Source organism: Ursus arctos, unplaced genomic scaffold (genome assembly GCF_023065955.2).
Source record: "Ursus arctos isolate Adak ecotype North America unplaced genomic scaffold, UrsArc2.0 scaffold_22, whole genome shotgun sequence".
Classification (NCBI taxonomy): Eukaryota; Metazoa; Chordata; class Mammalia; order Carnivora; family Ursidae; genus Ursus; species Ursus arctos.
This window is the reverse complement of record NW_026622897.1, coordinates 45177223-45200113: the sequence shown is the minus strand read 5'-3', so window position 1 is coordinate 45200113 and position 22891 is coordinate 45177223. Positions and strand designations below refer to the sequence as shown.

Sequence of the window (22891 nt, the reverse complement as noted above, 5' to 3'; positions counted from 1 at the left end):
TTTGGATGCTTTAAGTTGACATCTAATTTTTTCATCATAAATTTAAATAATAGCAAAGGATTAAATTTCTGGCTTATCATGAATTGTAAAACTTCATTTTCAATGGTTATATCATTGCTTTAAATGGAATGTAAATATATGCCAATTTGAAATCCATGATCACCAATTTAAAATATAAATTAATGAGAACTTTGGAGAAGTTGGAAATTTTCTTTTTTTTCCCCTTGAACTTATGCTTTCATTTCACTTCCATGGAGTTTTACCCTAATATATTCTATGTTAGAACATCTTATATGGATCACCCTAACATACTTAAATAAAATAAAGATGCATGTACAAATATAAATCTGATGATTTTTTTCAAATTTCCTGTGATATAAGCCTCTAAATGTTAAAAACATTATTTTTGACTGAGTTATCGTAATTATAATTGACCTAAATAGCCAAAATTTATATTATGAAATTTCAATGTATAAATCTAAAAACAATAAAAATGCAATCATATTGGGGATTCGTTTCTTTATGGAATAAGTGGAGCATTTTAAAATTACCTCATGTTTCCATTGATGAATATAAATTAAGGGTAATATAAGACAAGACTCAGAATTCCTATTTTTCATTTCTACAAATCTAAGTGCTGAGAAAACTTGCTCACAAAAACAAGTAGATGGGAATGGAAAGAGAACTTTGAATTCCTTCTAATTAGATGCCTCCAATCCTGTAATCTAGCATTAAAACTATTTTAATGATGTCAGATTATAATTTCTTTTCAATTTCATTAAAAGCAAAGAATGGGAAACCACATGACTTAAAGAATTAATTACCCATTAGTTAATCATTAACTTTAATGATTAAAGTCATTGACTTCCTCATCCTGACTAACAATATTTCAGATTATTCCTTTCCATCTAGAAGTAAAATAATACTGTTAAATTAGTAGTAAAATAGTACTAAATAGCGAATAGAGCCACGGCAGGATTTGGGATGGGTAAGACATAGACTTTTCTTTTGTAAAACAGAAGAACAACCATAAGTAGAAAAGTGGAAAAGCAGAACCCATATGAAGTGCCAGGCTACCTCCTGGGTGGTTATTTCTTGTTATTCTAGACATTTTCAAGGAAGTCTCTAAATTCCCTTGACTTCAAAGGTTCACAGTTATGCTTCCAGCCAGATCTCTCGGAGTGTCCAAACTCCATGTTCAACTGCCTGTGTGATATATCTGCTGGAATTCCTCCCAGGCATCTTAAACTAAATATTGTTCAAAAGAAAACTATTGAACTTATCTTCCAGCTTTGCCTCTCTACCAGTCTTTACCAATTCTCATGTTCCCACCTCAAAATCATTCCAATAATTCTACTAGACGGTAAACTTTATGAAATGAAGGATGTTGTGCACTTAGCAGATGAAATGGGGCCCAGGACAGAGAAGGCACTGTTGATTTATTTGAAGGAATACAACTTCTTCTCACGTCCAACTCCAATTAGTCATTAAGCCTTATCCAGTTTACCCCTTCAGTTTATTTCAGAATCTGTCCGCTTCTCTCAGGCGTTTTCTCAGCATCTTTGTCCAAACTCCTATCATTCATCACCTGAATGAATGACTGCAATAGCACCCCAAGCTGCTCTCCCTGCATGTGTTCTTGTCAGCCAAGCCAGACTCTCACAGCAATCAAGGTGATCATATTATCGGTACCAATGCAGTTCAGCCATTCTCTCATCAAAACATTCAACGTTTCATGATGGTTTTCAAAGGATAAGCAAATTACTATGGCATCAAGGCTCTCTCAGCGTGATTTCTCATGTGCAACTCTTTCTTTTCATCTTGTGCCTATTCACCCTCTCTCCCCAGCTCCAGTCCCAGTGGCCTGGCCTCTATTTGCCTTCAGGCTTTTGGACATGTTCTCTCTGCCCAGAGACTCCTGCACCCCTTCTTTCCTGGCTAGCACTCACCTTTTCCGTCTCAGCATATATCCCTCCTCTCTGCAAGGCTTCCCTTGGATACCCCTAGGCTAGGTCAGGTCATTTGTACAGCTCATGCACTTTCCTGTCATAGCACTCACTTCTACCCTGTGTTCATTGCGAGAGAGGATTAAAAGCACACATCCTGCTTCTCTTGTTTCCTGCTCTATCCCAGCTCCAAGTGTCTGATACATAGCAGAGTACTCAGGAAATACTTATAGGACAAGTGGGTCCCAAGTCTTGCTTCACTCCTTATATTTGTCACTTCACTCAATTTCCCAACTTCAGTGAGTGTCAGTGGAGTTGATGACAGTGGTATCAGCCCACTCAAAATCTCTCATCCCACTACACTGAAAATCCTGAGGCTACCTCCTCTCATTCCCCACATTCATACAAAAATGGTTCTGCCCACATCCTTTTTTGACTCAGATCTGCATGTTTGATGCCCCTATCTGAAGGCCAGAGACATGGGAATGCAGAGGTGAGTTTATTAGATGTAAAGCATCTCTGGTACACTCATGCCCCACACAACATATTAGTCAATAGTGTACCTTTGAATGAAGCTCTAAAATATGTGTATTTTTACAATAATACATGTATGAGATAATGGATATTAAAGTTTATTTGTGTTTTAGTACAGATATAAACAAAGGAACCAGCTAATAGTTCCTTCTTTAATTCATTGTTTTCTACAAGGAAGAATTGCTTCCCCCCCTTAATGGTCCTGCTTTTTTCTTTTAGTAATTTACTACTAAATTACACTATAATATTTAAAGGAGTTAATGGAGGGAGGAGTAGAAGGGAAATAATACCAGCATTTTAATTAGTAACAGGGTATTGCAGATTTTAAATTGTGGCCCTGATGTCTGTGTTCTAAATACCAGACTAACTTGCATAACCAAAAATGATTTGGGCCAAAATCCTGGGTGTTTACTGACTAATTCTAGGTCACTTGCCTGAGGTTGAATTGTAAATTGTCTTAGCTCAGAGTATTACACTGATACTATACTGCATGTTAATATGTCTCCAGAAGCTTGGTGTAACTCAGTAAAAACTATTGTTGCCAATTCATTCAGCTGTAATGCAAAAGGAAATTTCTGGTCTATGATTTTAAAAAACAAACAAAACAAAGCAAAATGTAAAAAGAAGTACTAGGGCCAATTTGCAGACATTTCAAACCCAGTAATGTGTGATAACTACTTGACCCAGAAATAGATAACCTGATTTCCTCTAAGAACTGTCAGATTTTTAACTCCCTTCCACAAAGATGTTCATTACAATGTGATCAACAATTTAAAAATTCAAAATAGGGTAAAAGTTAAATAATGCTACACCTATATGACATGAAACTATGAAGCAATTTAAACCAATGTTTGCAAAGTCTATTTTCATGTAAGGAAATGTCTATATTGTGAAATTAAATGAAAAAGGCAGGATAAAAAATTCAACTATATAGGGGCGCCTGGGTGGCACAGAGGTTAAGCATCTGCCTTCGGCTCAGGGCGTGATCCCGGCGTTATGGGATCGAGCCCCACATCAGGCTCCTCCGCTATGAGCCTGCTTCTTCCTCTCCCACTCCCCCTGCTTGTGTTCCCTCTCTCGCTGGCTGTCTCTATCTCTGTCAAATAAATAAATAAAATCTTAAAAAAAAATTCAACTATATAAAAACATGCACTGAATGTGAAGGAATATAATAAATACATTCTTTTGGTGATGAGATTATGAATGATTCTAATTTACTTTCTAAATGCCTTTATTTCCCAAATTTTCTACAATGAGCATGCATTATTTTCTAATCAGAGAACTGCATTAAATTCAAAAACAAAATTATTTAATCTTTATCATGTTCCTTTCATGTAAGTTGTGTAGTGACTAGACCTCAAATCCAAGCCAATCAGTCAATTCCTGAAGAGCTTAAAGAATTTGTGTGTCACTTCAGTACGTTTGAACTTTCAACTTTTGACACTATCACATGGGATGTTGGTATGTCTCGGTGTTCACAGATACTTAAATATATGTTCAGTTTTTCATCTGTAGATAATTGTAGTCATGTGCTGTGGTAGGAAGAACATGGATTGTGGAATTAAACAGACTGGATTAGAATTTTGGCTCAGCCACTTGTAACTGAACCTCCTTGAGCCTTCATAAGCTCATGTAATAAGCTTAATAAATGGCAACTCTTATTAGTCCCAAGTGTTTATTATGGGTAAGGGACAGGGGTAGATGTTATAGGAGATATAATACTGAATAAGTACCATGAGATTTCAGACATACAGAATGGTGGCATTTTAAGGTGCCTTAGAGATTTCTATGTTTTTTCTCTTCAGATACAGTTATCGAGAAAATAACTCAGTCATCTAAAGCAAGTACACGTGTTATCATTAAGACCAAGCAAAACTGGGGTGCCTGGGTGGCTCAGTTGGTTAATCATCTGCCTTTGGCTCAGGTCATGATCCCAGGGTCTTGGGACCGAGCCCCACATCGAACCCCACACCGGGCTCCCTGCTGAGCAGGGAGTCTGCTTCTCCCTCTTCCCTCTGCAGCTACCCCTGCTTGTGCTCTCTCTCTGTGTCAAATAAATAAATAAAATCTTTAAAAAAAAGACAAAGCAAAACTTATTCTCTATAAATTGGGATGGAGGCAACAGTTTATACTGTAAAACTTAGTATGTGAAATCCTATAATAACTCTACCAATATCATACATATTCTATTTATTTTATTTTTACTGGGCCCCAAAAGTCAATGGATACATTTCCCTTATTGTACCTGCCAACTAACTTTTAAGGGATTAATGTTCATTAGTGATCATCTCATGGGACGTCTATAATGCCTAGGGAGAACAAGCACTTAGGATGGACTCCCCTTCTCCCACAACAGACATACTCTGGAATTCCCTGACTTCAGTCCACTTTACTGGCTGTGTAAACCACTTTCCCAAGTTCAATTTCCTAAGGGCTGATGGTGCAGGTTTTGTGCACAACCTTAAACTCAAAAGTGGTGGAAGGATGACTATTGCAGAGGGTGTGGATGCAGCTTGGATATGCAAACTGCAGTGTCACAGGCATGACCCCACCATCCTCATGGTGCAGCAGGGAGCTGGGAGCAGGAAGAGAAAAGCTGGTGAGGGGCTGGGAGGTGGGACCTGCTCTCCCTGTGCTGTTATCCTGGTGGAGAACTCTTGAGTCTAACATTCTAAATTCTCACCTGGTTTTCCAGCCTCAGCTTCCTCTAGGAAACTACAATGCAACGTGCAGAGGTAGATGGGTGAAGGGTGTGGGAGGATGGAGGGATAGCTTGTCAGTAAAGGTTGCCTGGCATGGACTGCATAGCATGGAGACAATTCACTCAGGAGATGATATGTAAGTCTTCATTTTACTGTTACTTCTACCATCCCCTGCCCTGCATAGGAGCTGAATGAATATTAAACAGCTCTAATATCTTAATGATTTTGGCATCTAACTGTTAAGTCAATTTGTAATGATTTGATGCTTGCACAAAGCTTACCACATTATTAGGTCTTTCTAAGTAATATAATTTGTAACTGCTCAGAAAAACCATTCTTGAAAATAACTATTGAACTAGAAATGAGGAATTAGTTTGAGTGCTTTGCCCGCTCCCCCCCAAACTGTTTTATTTTGGTCTAGATTCCAAATAGCTATTTGCTAAAAATCAATATCAAATATAGTTTCAGAATATTAGAATGACAACATGCCTTCTTGGGAGACTATCAGGAATAAATAATAACAAATACCTTATCAGCATTTAAAGTTGTGATCAGCTCTTTGCTTTGGGAATATAACGAAGACTGCATCTTCTCAGAGCTACAGATTTAATCAAAACAAAGGGCTGATTTACTGACCATTATAATGACATTCTGGGTGTCTCAGTCAACAAAAGTCAAATAATCACAATTTGACTTTGAGACAGAAAATTCCCAAATACCTTCTATCATTCTCATTTTAAGGAGAAAAATGCTAAGATCCAGAATGTTGTGTAACATTCTCAAGGCCTCTGAGCTAGTTAGTGGCCGAGACCCCCAGGTGTGTCTCTGACCTTCACTACAGCAGTGCATCTTGTTAACTTTCGGTCTGAACTGGGAGTTTGAGTCTAGATCTACAAACAACACCAGAAATTGCTCTTTACACACAAAGCAGGGACCAGAATCAAATCAGAAAATTTAGAGTCTCATGAAGCCAGTCTAAAGGCATATAAACCATCATATCTATGTCTTACCAATCCCACTGTTCTTTGCCAGGATCAATATGTTCTTTTCTTCCTAAAGCATACTTGGATAACTGAACTTTATAAGACTCGGTCTGAATTAATCCTCTTAAATTTTAAGCACTTAGTGATTTGTTTGTGGCTTTTGAAAATAAAAACTCTTAAACACATAATTTTTCTAAAGTGTTGATGTTTTAGTACCCAGGACACAAGGTCAAGTATCTGTTAGTTTTTCTAGGAAATGGCAGCATGGTGTGGTATTTGCCTACTTTAAAGATTACTTGGGCTGCACAGGCATGGAGCCCAAACCATAGGTCTCTCTTTGGTGAATAGATTTTTTCCTAAAAGAAGTTTCCTAAATCATGGAACTTCAAATGAATTATTTCTATAACTTGGTAGCAGCAATGTGAAGAAGTCGTGAGCTTTCTAAAACTAGAAGAAGAAATATTCATATTTGTAAATAATAAATATTTTATCCCAGAAAAGAATGTCTGGGTATTTTAAATAACAGCTTTATTGAGATATAATGCCCATATTTTGAAACTTGGCTTTTTAAAGTACACAATTTACTGATTTTTAGTATAGTCGCAGAGTTGTACAATCATTAGCACTATCTAATTTTAGAACATTTCTATCATGTCCCAAAGAAATCCCATGCTCATTATCAGCTCCTGGCAACCACTAAACTACTTTCTACCTATACGAATTTTTCTCTATTCTGGACATTTCATAGAAATAAACATAGTGCAGTATGTGGCCTTTGGTATCTGGTTTCCTTCACATAGAACAGTATTTTCAAGTTTCATCTCTGATGTAGCATGCATCAGTTCTTCATCTCTTTACGTGGCAGAATAATATTCCACTGTATGGATATACCAAATTTATTTATTCATTCATCTATTAATAGATATTTGAATTGTTTATACTTTATGGCTATTATAAGTAATGAAGTAATGTTTTTGTGTGGACATAAGTTTCAATTCTCTTTAGGTATACAACTTGGGGTAGAACTACCATTCATGTGGTAACTGTTAACTTTTGAGGAACCGACAGCCTGTTTTCCATTGTGGTTGCACTGCTTTGCCTTCTCGCCAGCAGTGCATGGGGCTTTTGATTTCTCCGTATCCCAGCTAACATATGTTATTATCTATCTTCTTGATTATAGCCATCCTACTGGGTGTAAATTAGTATCTCACTATAGTTTTGATTTGTACTTCCCTAACGAATAATATTGAACATCTTTTATGTGCTCATTTGCCATTTGTATATCTTCTTTAAAGAAATATCTATTCAAATTTGTGGTAGGCTAAATAATCCCTCTCTATATCCCCCATAAAAAGGTTCAAGACCTAATATCTGACCTGTGAATATATTATGTTATAGATCAAAGAAACTTTACAGATATGATTAAGTTAAGGATCTTGAGATGGAGAGATTATCCTGGATTATCTGGGTGAGTCAAATGTGATCAGAAGAGTCCTTATAAGAAGGAGGCAGTAGAGTTACAGTTAGAGAAGAGATATGATGACAAAAGCAAAGATTGGACTGATGTCCTTTGAAGATGGAGGAAAGGGTTGTGAGCCATGGAATTCAGGTGGCCTTGAGAAGCTGGGAAAAGACAAGAAAACGGATCCTTCTAATTATCCTCTGGAGCCTCTGAGCAACATCTTCAGTTTATTTCAGTGAGTCTGATTTTTGGATAGCTGACCCCAGAGCTATAAGATAATAAATTTGTGTTATTTTAAGATACTAAGTTTATGGTAATATGTTACAGTAGAAATAGGAAACTAACACAAAAATCTTTGCTGATTTTTAAATTAGATTATTTGTCTTTTTATTTTTTTATTTTTTTTTTATTTTATTTATTTATTTTTTTTTAAAGATTTTATTTATTTAACAGAGATAGAGACAGCCAGCGAGAGAGGGAACACAGCAGGGGGAGTGGGAGAGGAAGAAGCAGGCTCATAGCAGAGGAGCCTGATGTGGGGCTCGATCCCATAACGCCGGGATCACGCCCTGAGCCGAAGGCAGACGCTTAACCGCAGTGCCACCCAGGCGCCCCTGTCTTTTTATTTTTGATTTGTAAAAGTTCTTTATATATTCTGGATACAAGTCCCTTATCAAATGTATTACTGCAAATATTTTTCTCATTCTGTGGATTGTTTTTTAACTTTCTTGATGATGTTCTTTGAAGTACAGAAGTCTTTAAATTTGATGAAGTCCAACTTATCTGTTTTTTCTTTTGTTGTTTTTGTTGACATATTAAGAAACCACCACCTAATTCAAAGGTTACTCATGAGGATTTCCTCCTGTGATTGACATAGAATTATTATTTTTTGTGTAGTATGAGGTGGGGGCCCAACTGAATTCTTTTGCATGCAGATATCAAGAAGTCTTGGCACAATTCGTTTAAAAAAAGGGGGGGCATGTTTGCCACCGGGCTATTTTGTTTAACCAATTGAAGGATTTTTCTTATTAGATTACATAACACTTGACCAAAATAGAAAAATTGTTGGAGATGCCTTTCCAGCTATGAAAGACTGTACATGGGTACCTGGTACTCTACCAATTTTACAGCTAAAATTATTCTTCTTGCTTAGAAATGTTCCTGTGTAGTTCTACATTGTTGGTGACTCATCATTACCAGTCTCCATGGAACTACTTGCTAAGTGATTTTTTTCTTGTCTAACAGATTCTCAACACATTCAGGGCTGATAATATTGATAGAGAAAATCAAAGGACACAGGGCTGTTCCATCTCACCCCTTTTTATTCTTGTAGACAGACATGAAAGGAAATAATCCATAAGAATGAATCCACTGAGATCCCCCACATCATATTTCTTTCCAAGGTGGGCACTGGTATCATTTGCACTGAATAATGATGTCTTGCTTCTTATGAAGATGTTGTTCAGGGTAACAGCTGGATTTATGTCCTGCTTTACCCTCAAAACAATAATGAAAGAAAAGTTCACTTGGTTTTGAAGAAACCGAGAGTCTCTGTCTTTGATGTAGCACCATCATAGTCATTTCATGCAGTAATCAGTTGCGTTACGATGGAAATTGTGACTCATTGTCTTGGTGACTCATTAGGTTTTAATCTGCAATTATCCAAACTCATGAAAGTTCAATATGGACAAGTAATCTAAAAATTTAGCAATCTCTTATGCAGGTTTACTTACTTAAAATCTGCTATTTCCTTAAACAATCTGAAAGTCAGTCTTGGGTATAAGTGATGCTTGGAAGTTGCTCTCTTTCCTCTGCTTGGTGCTTTTCATTTGCCCAGAAATTATTAAGTCTAGGTTTGTCTTCTCCATTTCCAAGTTATATGTTGTCTTTACCTCCCAATGATCATATTTTTTTTTCTTCTTTCTTTTCCTTCCCTTTGCTCCTTTTCTTCCCTTTCCTCTCTCTCTTTCTCCTTATTTTCTTATTTTAAGATCACTAGTGAGTTAATGGGTATGAATTAATGAAAAAAAATCAGAGAGTGGTTTACCAAATGCCAGCCAAAAGGACAATGCTGTGGTGTATACATGAGAGTTGCATTCTTGAAACATCAATCCTTGACCTCTCAACTTTGGTCTATATTTTCAAACCTCAGTCCGATCAATATTATTCTTGCTTGAAATCAACATGTATGTTGTCTTGGATTTTATAAGGACAAAGACAGCCTTACCCACAAACAGATACAGAAGGAACTAATGAAGCAATGGATTTAGAGAAAACTTATTTTTTTTTCATCTTGTCTAGGAATAGAAATTATTGTGCTGAGGGCTGAGAGATTAAATTGTGTCCCTTGTCAGGAAATTGGCAAGCAGCCATCTTTTTTGCCTGCTACTACATGCTGCTTTTGTGCTGTGGATGGGTTTAATAAATGCACTGTTGTGTAAAATGTCATTGCTGCATCGCCAAACGGAGGCTGTCATGTGATAGTTCTTCCCCAGGATGACAGATCAATATTGGTCCTCAGCAATCCAGGGACTTGAAGCCACACAAAGGGCATTTTTATGGTTTAGAAACAAGAGTAGAAATAAAAATCATTCTCCAAAGCATGGACATATATCTGTTTTGCTCTGGAAGAAAACCTAATGTTCTTTCCAAAATGTTCTTACTTTAAAGATAGGTAATGTTACCACATTTTAATGACTATTTCCAAAAGAAAAAATACAAATAAATAGTAACATTTTTGAAAAGTTCAATCTTACTGTTAACTGTCAAACAGATGCAAAGTAAAGCAAAGAAATATACCATTGTTTACCTTGGTAAACAGCCCAAAATTATATATATGTGTAAGCACATGCGATACTGACAACAGACTGTAAAACAGGCCTTTTCCAACACTGATGGTAGAACCAAAATTTAGTAGGATCTCTCTGGAGAGAAATTTACTAATATGTATCAAAACTCTTTAATATGTTCATACTTTTTGGTCCTGAAATTCTACTACTAGAAATATATTCTAAGGAAATTTTGAAAAACAGGGTCAACAATGTCTTCTAAAAATTGCCAATTATTTAAAATGCTGAGAAACTGAACAAAAACTCTTAACAATGTAAATGGTAAATATATTATTAAACAACAATTAAAATAGTTGTAGAGATTTTTCAAAAAATTATCTAGGGAAAGGTTTATGAAATAAGGTTGTGTGAAGCTAAACAAGTGCTAAATGTATAGAGCATGATCTAAACAAAAGTCTAAAAAATAGCAAAAAAAAAAAAAACAGAAAGAAATGCTCAAAACATGTTAATAGTGATTAACTCTGAGTAGTGTAAAAATGAGTGTGTTGCATTTTGTTTAATTTTTGTCAACTCTTCTGCATTTTATATATACATCACAAAGGACAAATATAATATCCCCAAACACATACACACCAATAAATTATATTTAAAAAGAGGTTGCATAGGGAAAAGATCACTGTCCAGAGAAATTCATCTAAACCACTATGTGCTTTCTTGCATTGCCTCTTCATTTAGCCCTCATTCCCCATTTTCCCTATAGCTTTGGCTCTCTCTCTCAGTCTAGCTTAGACTCACATCTCCAGCCACCAGATGAAACACATCTCTACTGTCTCTCCCCTTGGGGCACTGGTTTCTTCCCTGTTTCTGACCTTGGTCCATCTCTTGCTTTATCCCTTGCTTCTCATTGTGCTTTTGCCCTTTGCCTCCAGGTGTGTGAAGGGCCTGGGACCAGCTGTGAGGCCTGCTCAGTATTTCTGAGGTTCAGAGTGTGGTCCCACCAGCAGAGGCCTGCAAGAAGCAAGCCATTCTTCAGCCTGGCCATAAGGAACTTTCAGAGTCAGAATTCCATAGTGTTCACATTCATCTCTTGCTGAGTGATAAATTAACACAAATTTTAAAGTTCAAAACAACACATTTTTTTTTTATCTCAGAGTTGCGGTGGCGAGTCCGGCTTAGTGTGACCCTTCTTCAGTCTGGGTCCCACGAGACTGCAAACAGGGTGTCAAGGTTTGCTTTGTTTGTTGTGTTTTGTTTGTCGGCTGGATGTCGTTCCTTTCAGGAACACGGGTCCTTTTCCAGGCTCATGTGGCTATTGTCAGAATTTAGCTGTATCACTGAAGTCTTCCATCTCACTAGCTGTAGCCTGGGGACCACTCTCAGCTCCTAGAAGCTGCCCTCAGGTACTTGCCACAAGGGGCCCTCCATAGAGCCTCTCCCAACATGGAAGTCTGCTCTGTCTGGGCCAGCAGGACAATCTCTTGGCTTTTAAAGTACTCACCAGATTAGGTTTGGCTGACACAATATAATCTCTCTTTTGATTAACTCAAAGCCAACTGATTAGGGACCTTAATTATATTTGTGAAATCTCTTCTGCCATATAAAATGATATTATCAGGAAAGTGATATCTCATCATACTTACAGGTTCTTCCCACGTTCAAGGGGAAGAGAATATAAAGGATGTGGGTCACTGGGGGTTATATGAGAATTCTACCATAAAGGTCCCTTCCTGGCTGTCACAGACCTGTGGCTTAAGTTCAGCATGCTGTCAAATGGCTGGCTTGGCAGAATGAGCTGTGTTCAGGGATTTGAATTTTATATAGCTCTTTCATGCTCACTATTTCATTTAATCCTTACCATAGCTTCCTGAGATCTATGCTTCTATCTCCAATTTGACCAGTGAGTGAAATGGAGCACAGAGAGCTTAAAAAGAGTCTCAAGGCCACACAGCTAGAAAGTAGAACTTGAAATCCAGGTCCTCCAACTCCAAATAGTAAGTTCTTTCCCTTACAACTCTCATCTGGGGCAACCCCTGAGACCTCAGCTCACTTTGGAGTCTCATCATATTAGGGAGAGAATTGCCTCTCATTTCATCTGTGTCTTAAGCCAGCACACTTACGTTATATTGAGTGTGATTGAGCTCATGCAGGAAGGCTTTTTACAATGAACTTGGAATTCCTAGAATGATGTATATGTTAGTGTTCTATTGCTCCTTAGAAAATTACCAGAAATTTAGCAGCTTAAAACAACACCTATTTATTAGCTCACTGTTTTCATAAGTCAGGACTCTGGTGCAGTGTGGCTGGAATCTCTGCTTAGATTCTTACAGGCCAAAATCCAGATGTCAGCTGAGCAACAGTCTTACCTATCTGGAGGCTTGGGGTCCTCTTCTAAGCTCATGTGGTCATGGTATGATTCAGTTCCCTGCAGATGTGGGACAGAAATCCCTGCTTCCTTGTTAGCTGTCTGCTTGAAGACCCTCTGCTTTTAGAGACCATTCTCATTCTTTCTCACATGGCCTCCTCCCTGTCTCCAAACCAGCAACAGAGGGTCAAGTATCTCACACATTTTGAATCTCTTCTTCTGTTACCAGCCAGAGAAAAGTTTCCACTTTTAAAATTCATGATAAGATCAGGCTCACTTGAGCCTACTCTCCCTATCTTAAGGTCAACTGTGTCGTATAACATAACACAGAGTAATCACAGGAGTGATATCTCATGATAGTCACTGGTTCTATGGATTATGGTGTGGAATCCTGAGGAGTGGCATTTTTAGAATGCTGCCTACTACAGTGTGTCTTTATTTTTATTTTTTATTTTTATTTTTTTTAAATGATTTTTTATTATATTATGTTAGTCACCATACAGTACATCCCTGGTTTCCGATGTAAGGCTCGATGATTCATTAGTTGTGTATAACACCCAGTGCACCATGCAATACGTGCCCTCCTTACTACCCATCACCGGTCTATCCCATTCCCCCACACCCCTCCCCTCTGAAGTCCTCAGTTTGTTTCTCATAGTCCATAGTCTCTCATGTTTCATTCCCCCTTCTGATTACCCCCCCTTTCTTTATCCCTTTCTTCCCCTACCGATCATCCTAGTTCTTATGTTCCATAGATGAGAGAAATCATATGATAGTTGTCTTTCTCTGCTTGACTTATTTCACTTAGCATTATCTCCTCCAGTGCTGTCCATGTTGTAGCAAATGTTGAGAACTCGTTCTTTCTGATAGCTGAGTAATATTCCATCGTATATATGGACCACAACTTCTTAATCCAGTCATCTGTTGAAGGGCATCTCGACTCCTTCCACGATTTAGCTATTGTGGACATTGCTGCTATGAACATTGGGGTGCATATGGCCCTTCTCTTCACTACGTCTGTATCTTTGGGGTAAATACCCAGTAGTGCAATGGCTGGATCATAGGGTAGCTCAATTTTTAACTTTTTAAGGGACCTCCACACTGTTTTCCAGAGTGGCTGTACCAACTTGCATTCCCACCAACAATGTAGGAGGGATCCCCTTTCTCCACATGCTCTCCAACAATTGTTGTTTCTTGCCTTGTCTATTTTTGCCATTCTAACTGGCGTAAGGTGGTATCTCAGTGTGGTTTTGATTTGAATTTCCTTGATGGCTAATGATTTTGAACATTTTTTCATGTGTCTGTTAGCCATTTGTATGTCTTCATTGGAAAAGTGTCTGTTCATATCTTCTGCCCATTTTTTGATTTGTTTATTTGTTTCTCGTGTATTGAGTTTGAGAAGTTCTTTGTAGATCTTGGATACCAGTCCTTTATCTGTAGTGTCATTTGCAAATATATTCTCCCATTCCGTGGGCTGCCTCTTAGTTTTTCTGACTGTTTCCTTGGCTGTGCAGAAACTTTTAATCTTGATGAAGTCCCATAAATTCATTTTATCTTTTGTTTCTCTTGCCTTTGGGGATGTGTCATGAAAAAGGTTGCTTTGGCCGATGTCATAGAGGTTGTTGCCTATGTTCTCCTCTAGAATTTTGATGGATTCCTGTCTCACATCGAGGTCTTTCATCCATTTGGAGTTTATTTTTGTGTATGGTGTGAGATAGTGGTCAAGTTTCATTCTTTTGCATGTAGCTGTCCAATTTTCCCAGCACCATTTATTGAAGAGACTGTCTTTTTCCCACCGGATGTTTTTTCCTGCTTTATCAAATATTAGTTGCCCAAAGAGCCGAGGGTCCATTTCTGGGCTCTCTATTCTGTTCCATTGGTCTATGTGTCTGTTTTTGTGCCAGTACCATGCTGTCTTTGTGATCACAGCTTTGTAGTACAGCTCGAAATCCGGCATTGTGATGCCCCCAGCTTTGTTTTTCCTTTTCAACAGTTCCTTGGAGATTCGGGGCCTTTTCTGTTTCCATACAAATTTAAGGACTGTTTGTTCCAGTTCTTTGAAAAATGTCCTTAGTATTTTGATCGGGATAGCATTGAAAGTGTAGATTGCTCTGGGTAGCATGGACATTTTAACTATGTTAATTCTTCCGATCCATGAGCATGGAATATCTTTCCATCTTTTTATGTCTTCCTCAATGTCTATGGGATACTGCAAAGGCAGTCCTAAGGGGGAAATACATAGCCATCCAAGCCTCACTCAAAAGAATAGAAAAATCTAAAATGCAGTTTTTATATTCTCACCTCAAGAAGCTGGAACAGCAACAGAGGGACAGGCCTAATCCACGCACGAGGAAGCAGTTGACCAAAATTAGAGCTGAAATCAATCAAGCAGAAACCAGAAGTACAGTAGAGCAGATCAACAGGACTAGAAGCTGGTTCTTTGAGAGAATCAATAAAATTGACAGACCACTGGCAAGACTTATCCAAAAGAAAAGAGAAAGGACCCAGATTATTAAAATTATGAATGAAAAAGGAGAGGTCACGACGAACACCATTGAAATTGGAAGGATTATTAGAAATTTTTATCAACAGCTATATGCCAATAAACTAAGCAATCTGGAAGAGATGGAGTCCTTCCTGGAAACCTATAAACTACCAAGATTGAAACCGGAAGAAATTGATTCCTTAAACAGGCCAATTAATTATGAAGAAATTGAGTCAGTGATAAACAACCTTCCAAATAACAAAACTCCAGGCCCGGACGGTTTTCCTGGGGAATTCTACCAAACATTCAAAGAAGAAATAATATCTATTCTCCTAAAGCTATTTCAAAAAATAGAAACAGAAGGAAAGCTACCAAACTCATTCTATGAGGCCAATATTACCTTGATCCCCAAACCAGGCAAAGACCCCATCAAAAAGGAGAATTATAGACCGATTTGCCTAATGAATATGGATGCCAAAATCCTCAACAAGATACTTGCTAATAGAATCCAACAGTACATTAAAAGGATTATCCATCACGATCAAGTGGGATTCATACCTGGGATGCAAGCGTGGTTCAATATTCGCAAATCAATCAGCGTGATACATCATATCAACAAGAAAAGACTCAGGAACCATATGATCCTCTCAATCGATGCCGAAAAAGCATTTGACAAAATACAGCATCCTTTCCTGATTAAAACCCTTCAGAGTGTAGGAATAGAAGGTACATTTCTCAATCTCATAAAAGCCATCTATGAAAAGCCTACTGCAAATATTATTCTCAATGGGGAAAAGCTGGAAGCCTTTCCCTTAAGATCAGGAACTCGACAAGGATGCCCACTCTCGCCACTATTATTCAACATAGTACTAGAAGTCCTTGCAACAGCAATCAGACGACAAAAAGGGATCAAAGGTATTCAAATTGGCAAAGAAGAAGTCAAAATGTCTCTCTTTGCAGATGACATGATACTCTATATGGAAAACCCAAAAGAATCCACTCCCAAACTATTAGAAGTTATAGAGCAATTCAGTAACGTGGCGGGATACAAAATCAATGCTCAGAAATCAGTTGCATTTCTATACACGAATAACGAGACCGAAGAAAGAGAAATTAGGGAATCCATCCCATTTACAATAGCACCAAAAACCATACGTTACCTTGGAATTAACTTAACCAGAGACGTAAAGGACCTATATTCTAGAAACTATAAATCACTCTTGAAATACAGTGTGTCTTTAAGTGTCTCCCTGCTCTCCCCCAGCATAACATTGTAGTCAGACTGCCTGGGTTCAAATTCTGGCTCCAACAAGCTTGTGCAAGTTACTTGACCTGTCAGTACCTCGATTTTCTTTCTTTCTTTTCTTTCTTTCTTTCCTTTTCTTTCTTTCTTTCTTTCTTTCTTTCTTTCTTTCTTTCTTTCTTTCTTTCTTTTTCTTTCTTTCTTCTTTCCTTCTTTCTTTCCTTTCTTTTTTAAAATTTATTTATTTACTTGAGAAAGAGAGAGAAAGAGAGACAGAGAGAGACTTGTGGGGCAAGGGCAGAGGGAGAGGGAGAGAGACAATCTTAAGAAGACTCCCCACTGAATGGAGAACCAGATGCTAGACTAGATCTCACCGCCCTGAGATCATGATCTGAGCTGAAATCAAGAGTCAGAAGCTTAATTGACTGAACCACTGAGGTACTCCAGTGCCTAGATTTTCTTACTTGAAAAGTGTGGGTCTCATTGAGTAGTTATACACTTTAGATGAGTTAATGTGCCAGGAAAAGTGCTTGGCACATTGAAGCACTATGTTGGTCTCTGCTATTACTATTGTTGATATGATTATAATATAACCACTAATGTTGAGTCCAAATTTCTACTCTTTTGGGGGCAGACCCATCACCTCATTTTTCTGAGCCTGGGCTTCATTATATATTTTTAGTGTTATTTAATTTTCAAAAATGTAATTTATAGTGGAAAAGACACACTTAAAAATGTTAAGTCTCTAACTCACATGGAAGAACAAAGAATTTTTCAAGTAAAACATAACCACGTTTAGTTTGTGAGCTTATTTTTTAAGTGAAGGAAACATAGCAGATTCAGTAAATTGTATTATAAGCTCAAGAACAGAATCATAGAACTTTTGTTAGTACCATACCTGTTTCTAAATGGGTTTTAATTCTGTGTTATAAGCAGGAGAAAAAGGGATATGAACAGAAAGGAACAGGAAGCTTAGGGAAAGATGTGGAAGCTGAAAGGAGACTGAAAGAAAGATGGAAGGGATCAGAGGAAAGGTAACAGAAAATCATAGAGAAAAAGAGAAAAACAGGCAAGAGCAGAGGAAAGACCACTGAGAGTAGAGAGGACAGGTAGGGAAAAGAGGGAGACATTGCTAATATTTATTGAGCATATAATATATGCTGACTTAGCTAGGGAAATAAGTTTTCTCACTGAATCCTCAGAACAACTCAATGGAGTAGGTATAAGTATCATCATTTTCATAGAGGTGAACATGAACACAGTGACTAAAAGAGTCTAACTTTCCAAGACCAATTATATTAGTATACAGAGTTCAGAACCTACATCTTTCCAGAGCTCATTGTAATGTGCCGCTCACCTGTCTGAAGCATTAATGGTGAGATAAAAAGTACTTCTCACAGCTTGTTGGCCCATCTTTGAACAGTGTTCCCACCACATTGAGAAAAGACTTCTTGGGTGGGCTTGGGTGTTACTGTCCCTTAACACTACCTTACGGTGTTAATTACTTGAGTCAAACATTTGGATCCTAGTTGAACCAGAGCCTCCAAAGATTTATGCCTCAGGATAAGTCACTCTTCTGAGCCTCAGTTTCCTCAGCTGTAAAATATACGTTTTGAACTAGATAAATTGCCAAATTCTAAAAATCTATACTTAATGTCATGCTGCCAGATTTTCAATTGATTGTTATTCTTGATCTCTTTAATGTCTCCTGGCCATCCCAGTTCATGGCAGGAAGCAGTGAGGTGGGAAACAATCTCTGTGGTAGTAGCAAGGATCTATCACAAAGACGTGGAACCTACCCAATATTTGTCTTCACATAGCAAAAGCCTGCAATGTGGGTTGGGGGGTAGGTATATTTGGTTGCTTGAGTTAGGACCACTGTTCAGTTTTCCAAGTTGTTCATTGTACAACCTTAGGAGGCAATATTCACATACGCAGTCATAGGCCTTAGCCCTGGCTCCAGAAAGCCATTGTAAAGATTCATAGGTAGAAGTCAGAATAGAGAAAATTGTAGCTCAGTAGAAAAATAACCAACTTTGTAATGTTTAGAGTTGTCCCTTAACATTGTGAAAAACTTTACCTTTGAGAGGTCTTAGGCAGAGACCAAATAATATAGAAGATTCTACTCTTGAATGAGAGTCTAGAGAGTACACAAGTGATATTCAGGATGCATTTTTGGATGTATTCAAAGCTCGCTGGGTGATCTTAGTCTTCAAGCCTTAATTTCATGAGTTAATATTATGGCCAAATACTAGTATATACCTTATATGGATGTTGTGAGTATCTAGAAGACTGTATGTGTTTATGTACATCTCTATTTCTATCTATTTTAGATTAGATAGAAATAATGATAATAATAGAATAATGTCCCACACATGTAAAAAGCTCAACAAGTTTTAACTAGCATTATGATTATTTCTTTACAACTACTGAATGCCGCTTCTAGCAGAACTTCCTTTTACCTCTGTAGGCACAAGACTGCCACCCAGATTGGCAAGCAATGGTGTCAACGCTGCTTTTCATTCTTAACTATAGGGTAAGCATGTTTAACATAAAGGCTATTCTATTCCAAACTTAGAGCCGGAATCTGGCTAAGAGAGGGAAGATCCCCTAATTCTAGGCAGAGTGGTGTGGGCTGAGATTGTGGACCACCGATTTCAGAGCTGTTTTCCAAGAACTCTGTTTCTAAGTTTTCAGAATGGTGCTTCTCCAGCATCCAATATTAGCAAACCCAGTCCCCTCTATGACTCAGGAATTATACAGTATCTGCTTTAAATTGTTCACTCTGTAGCATGGATATTTTCTTACTCAGAAATTAATCTCATCAATTCAGTTTTAAAATTCTATTGTCAAAAAGCAGAGGTTTCCTGTGGGAGTGTCACCCATGTTCTCCATGTTGATAGGAGATGCAGATGCACCTAAAAAAAAACCCTGTGATTCTCTTCCACAAGCTGTCCTCAGGGATCACTGCACCAGAACAAGTGGCTGGGGACAAAAGTGTCCTCGGCTGCTTTATAGAAAAACAGGAAACTGGCTTACTTATGTTTAATGAAAAAAAACAGACTGAGGACAGGCTGCAAAGCTTGAATTTGTGATACTTCATTCACAGTCCCCACTGGGGCTCCATGCAAGCTAGTCATTCTTACTTAGAAGACTTGGCTTGTGCAGAGTCCCTCTTACTCATTTATTTACCTTCCTGCTTCATCTCCATTCATTCATTCATTCAAAAACCCATTCATTCAGCCAGAATTTATTGATTCACTTCTATATATAACTTCGTGGCCTGAGCAGATTCACAGTGTAGCAGAAGCACTAGAACACTGGGTCTTGTTTTTCTCCCCAGGGAAATCTCTTCTAATTGTTCCAATCTACAGTGTCTTTTAGTTGGTGCTTTGATCTCCGATAGAATTTTATATTATTTACTAGTTGTCCCCTGTGTGTGATCCTTAGTTCCCAAAACAATCTTCAGTCTTCTGTTCTTTCAAGAGTGGGGGCCTTGGTTCTAGCAGCTACGACTCTATGCTGAGCTCCATCTACCTACTTAACCTCACGTTGGGGTCCTCATCCAAGTCAAGCTGGTTTCTCTCTTTGTTGGGATAACTAGTTCTTTCTCCCTCTGTGTTCTTGTTCAGATTTATGGAGTTGGTGAAATCTTAATTAATTTTTAAGACCCAGAATAGAGTCTTCCTATGGAATAGTTTTTAGACTCTGTTCAAAGTCCTGGAGAAAGTCCTTATAAATGGTCGCTGAATCTACAAATACATGCAGTATCTATACCATTGCCTTATTTGCTAATACGACTTACAGGATATTGTTTTTGATACATTTTATTATTTGCTCACCAGCTCTGAGTATTCTTTCTCCCAACCAGAATGAAGGCCCCATGGAACACAAGATTTATCTGTATACTCTCCTTACAGAGCCAGGCTGAATGTTGGACATAGTGCCCATCAACAAACACAAGCTAAATACTAGTTGAATTTTAGTAAGTCATAAGAAATCTTCAAAGTCATTACAGAAAGCTTGCTTTGACAGCCATTTCTTTCAAGTACAGAGCTTTGTAAAATTATTATTCTCCAAAGGTATAAACATGTCTCATTGATGTGGCAGATTTACTTTCCAAATAATTCTAACGTTTCAGAGTTTTACCTGAGTCTGCCATCCTCCGCTGCAGCACCACCCGGTATAATCTTCGTAATAAATATGCCAGGATCATCTCCAATGTGGGGATTATCTGTCCCTCCAGCAATACTGAATCCCAGGCCAGAATTCCCCTGGAGAAACAATAAGTAGACATTAGATGATATGGCTGTCACCTAAACCTAGTTCCCCTTGCACTCAGAGTTATCATCTTACTTCTCAAATGGAAATCAGGTGATAACAGTCTTCTATGCAAAGCTATAAAGTGCACTGTCAGCAGACTAAGGAAGGTCAGGAAAAACACATTCAAGTTTGTCTCTGTGTTGTAAGAATTTAAGGGGCCTTACCTTTTTGCATATTCAAAGAGCCTTATATTTTTGCTTTTAAGAAAAGTTTCTTTTATACACCAATTAAAATGATCATTACAAAGTAGGAAATAAAGGCTTATAAATTGTGTTATATGCAAAAATGCAAAAACATTATTGTCAGTTGTTAAAATTATACACCCATATGCAAAAGAATGGAAGGAAACCATTACATGAAAATTGATTTGGTAGAATAGTGAAATTTGGCTGTTTTATTTCCAGTACTGTTATGCATCAAATAAATGTGTTCCTATATAACAAGAAGCTTTGACTTCAGAAGGCAGGTCTCCCTTTTAGAGTTATAATAAATGTGAGATCTTTTTCAGTAATAAACAGGTTTTAATTTGCAACAGATATTGACAAGGAATGTGTTACTGCTGTGGCATGTAAATCTGATAGTTTATATTCCAATAAAGCTTTCATACTTACTCATGCAGATTACAGTAATTAACATCCAATGTACATATAACCTTCTAAAATCTGTATGTAAGACATAATTAAAAGTCTTCCCCAAATTCACAAGCCATCTTACTTAACGTATTTGTTATTTACATATTTTCCTTTAATCTACATCCTCCTGGCTACATTATGTTTCCATATTATGTTCTGATTTTTTTTCTAATTCACATTATATTTTAAGCCATATCTATACACCTAGGTAGTGTTTATAATTATCCATTTTAAATGGCTAAATAATATTTCATCGAGGTCATATGCTATCATTTATTTAACCAGTCCTTTATCACTGGATATTTAATTTTACTACAACCAAGATAGCTTACTAAATTTACAACTACTTGATTAATTTCTGTTCTTGGATAAAAAGAGATGAAGATGAAGAATTTAGTAGTTAATCCATAAAAATTAATTAAGACACGCAATTAGTCAGAAAAGTTCAGTGTCAAGATAAGATCAGCTATAACTTGACAGCTATATTACTACAAATGTCAAGGTAATGTTTAGCAATTTTTATTGACTGAATAATAAAAATTCCAGAAGGCTGATTTCACAATTGTACATTTATGTTGAAAGATTGAAATTAATAATTCAAACATAACAACTAAAATCTCATGTCTGTATACTTCTGACATTTCTCTAATTCTGTTTTTTCTTTGAAAAAATCTAATGCTCATTGAACAGAGATATAACTCAGTAACAGTCATGTAATCATAAATTTATTTAATATGTGTTACACACCACGCTGTGCTGGGACTACAGCAGTGAATATGTCAGTTGGTGAGGCACATGAAGAGGAAGCACAGAATGTAGGAGTGGCCAACAGAAAAAGGAAGCATAGGGACTTTTCCTGAAGGTGAAAAGCAATTAGTTACTTTTAAGGGGGTCAAGATGGGAACGGGGGAGGAGGACAGAATGTTCCAGTCAAAGGAAGAACATATGTAAAATCCCTGAGCTGAGAAAGTGTATGCCAGGTCCAAGACAGAGACAATAAGGCTCGAATGAAAAAAGCAAAATGAACTGGATAAGAATTTACCATGAGTGCAAGTGAATCTCTTCTTGGCTTTAAGTACTTATTGACACCGATGACTCTATCAGAATTGGTTGAGTATCTATTATGTGTAAGGCTACAGGGAAGCTAAGGCTAAAGGGAATAAGACCAGATGATTTCTCCCTTCGTGGAATCCAAGGAAGAGCAGAAAAGGCAGTGGTAGTCTGGCATCTGGTAATCAATTCATTTTCACTGTAATATCAATGACATTGTCATGTATATAGTTACCAGGACAGCATTTAGGTAACTTATGAAGCAGTTTCTCTAAGATCTAGGGGCTTTGGAAGGAAGGAATGGGAAGATGAGTATCTTCATCATAATTTGGGTCTAGTTCCAAGAACATCAATTGGAGTATATTGGTCTTACTAGAGTT

General features: G+C 37.4%; 1 protein-coding gene across 13 annotated transcripts in view; it reads right to left on the bottom strand.

Moving 5' to 3' along the window:
- The window catches only part of DLG2 (discs large MAGUK scaffold protein 2), a 1327559-nt gene that overhangs the window by 535777 nt on the left and 768891 nt on the right, over positions 1 to 22891 (bottom strand). For all 13 annotated transcript variants that reach the window (XM_057316878.1, XM_048217415.2, XM_044390952.3 and 10 more), the window contains one exon: positions 20656 to 20780. In XM_057316878.1, coding sequence (XP_057172861.1) covers positions 20656 to 20780 — 125 coding nt within the window. The remainder of the gene's footprint in view (positions 1 to 20655; positions 20781 to 22891) is intronic.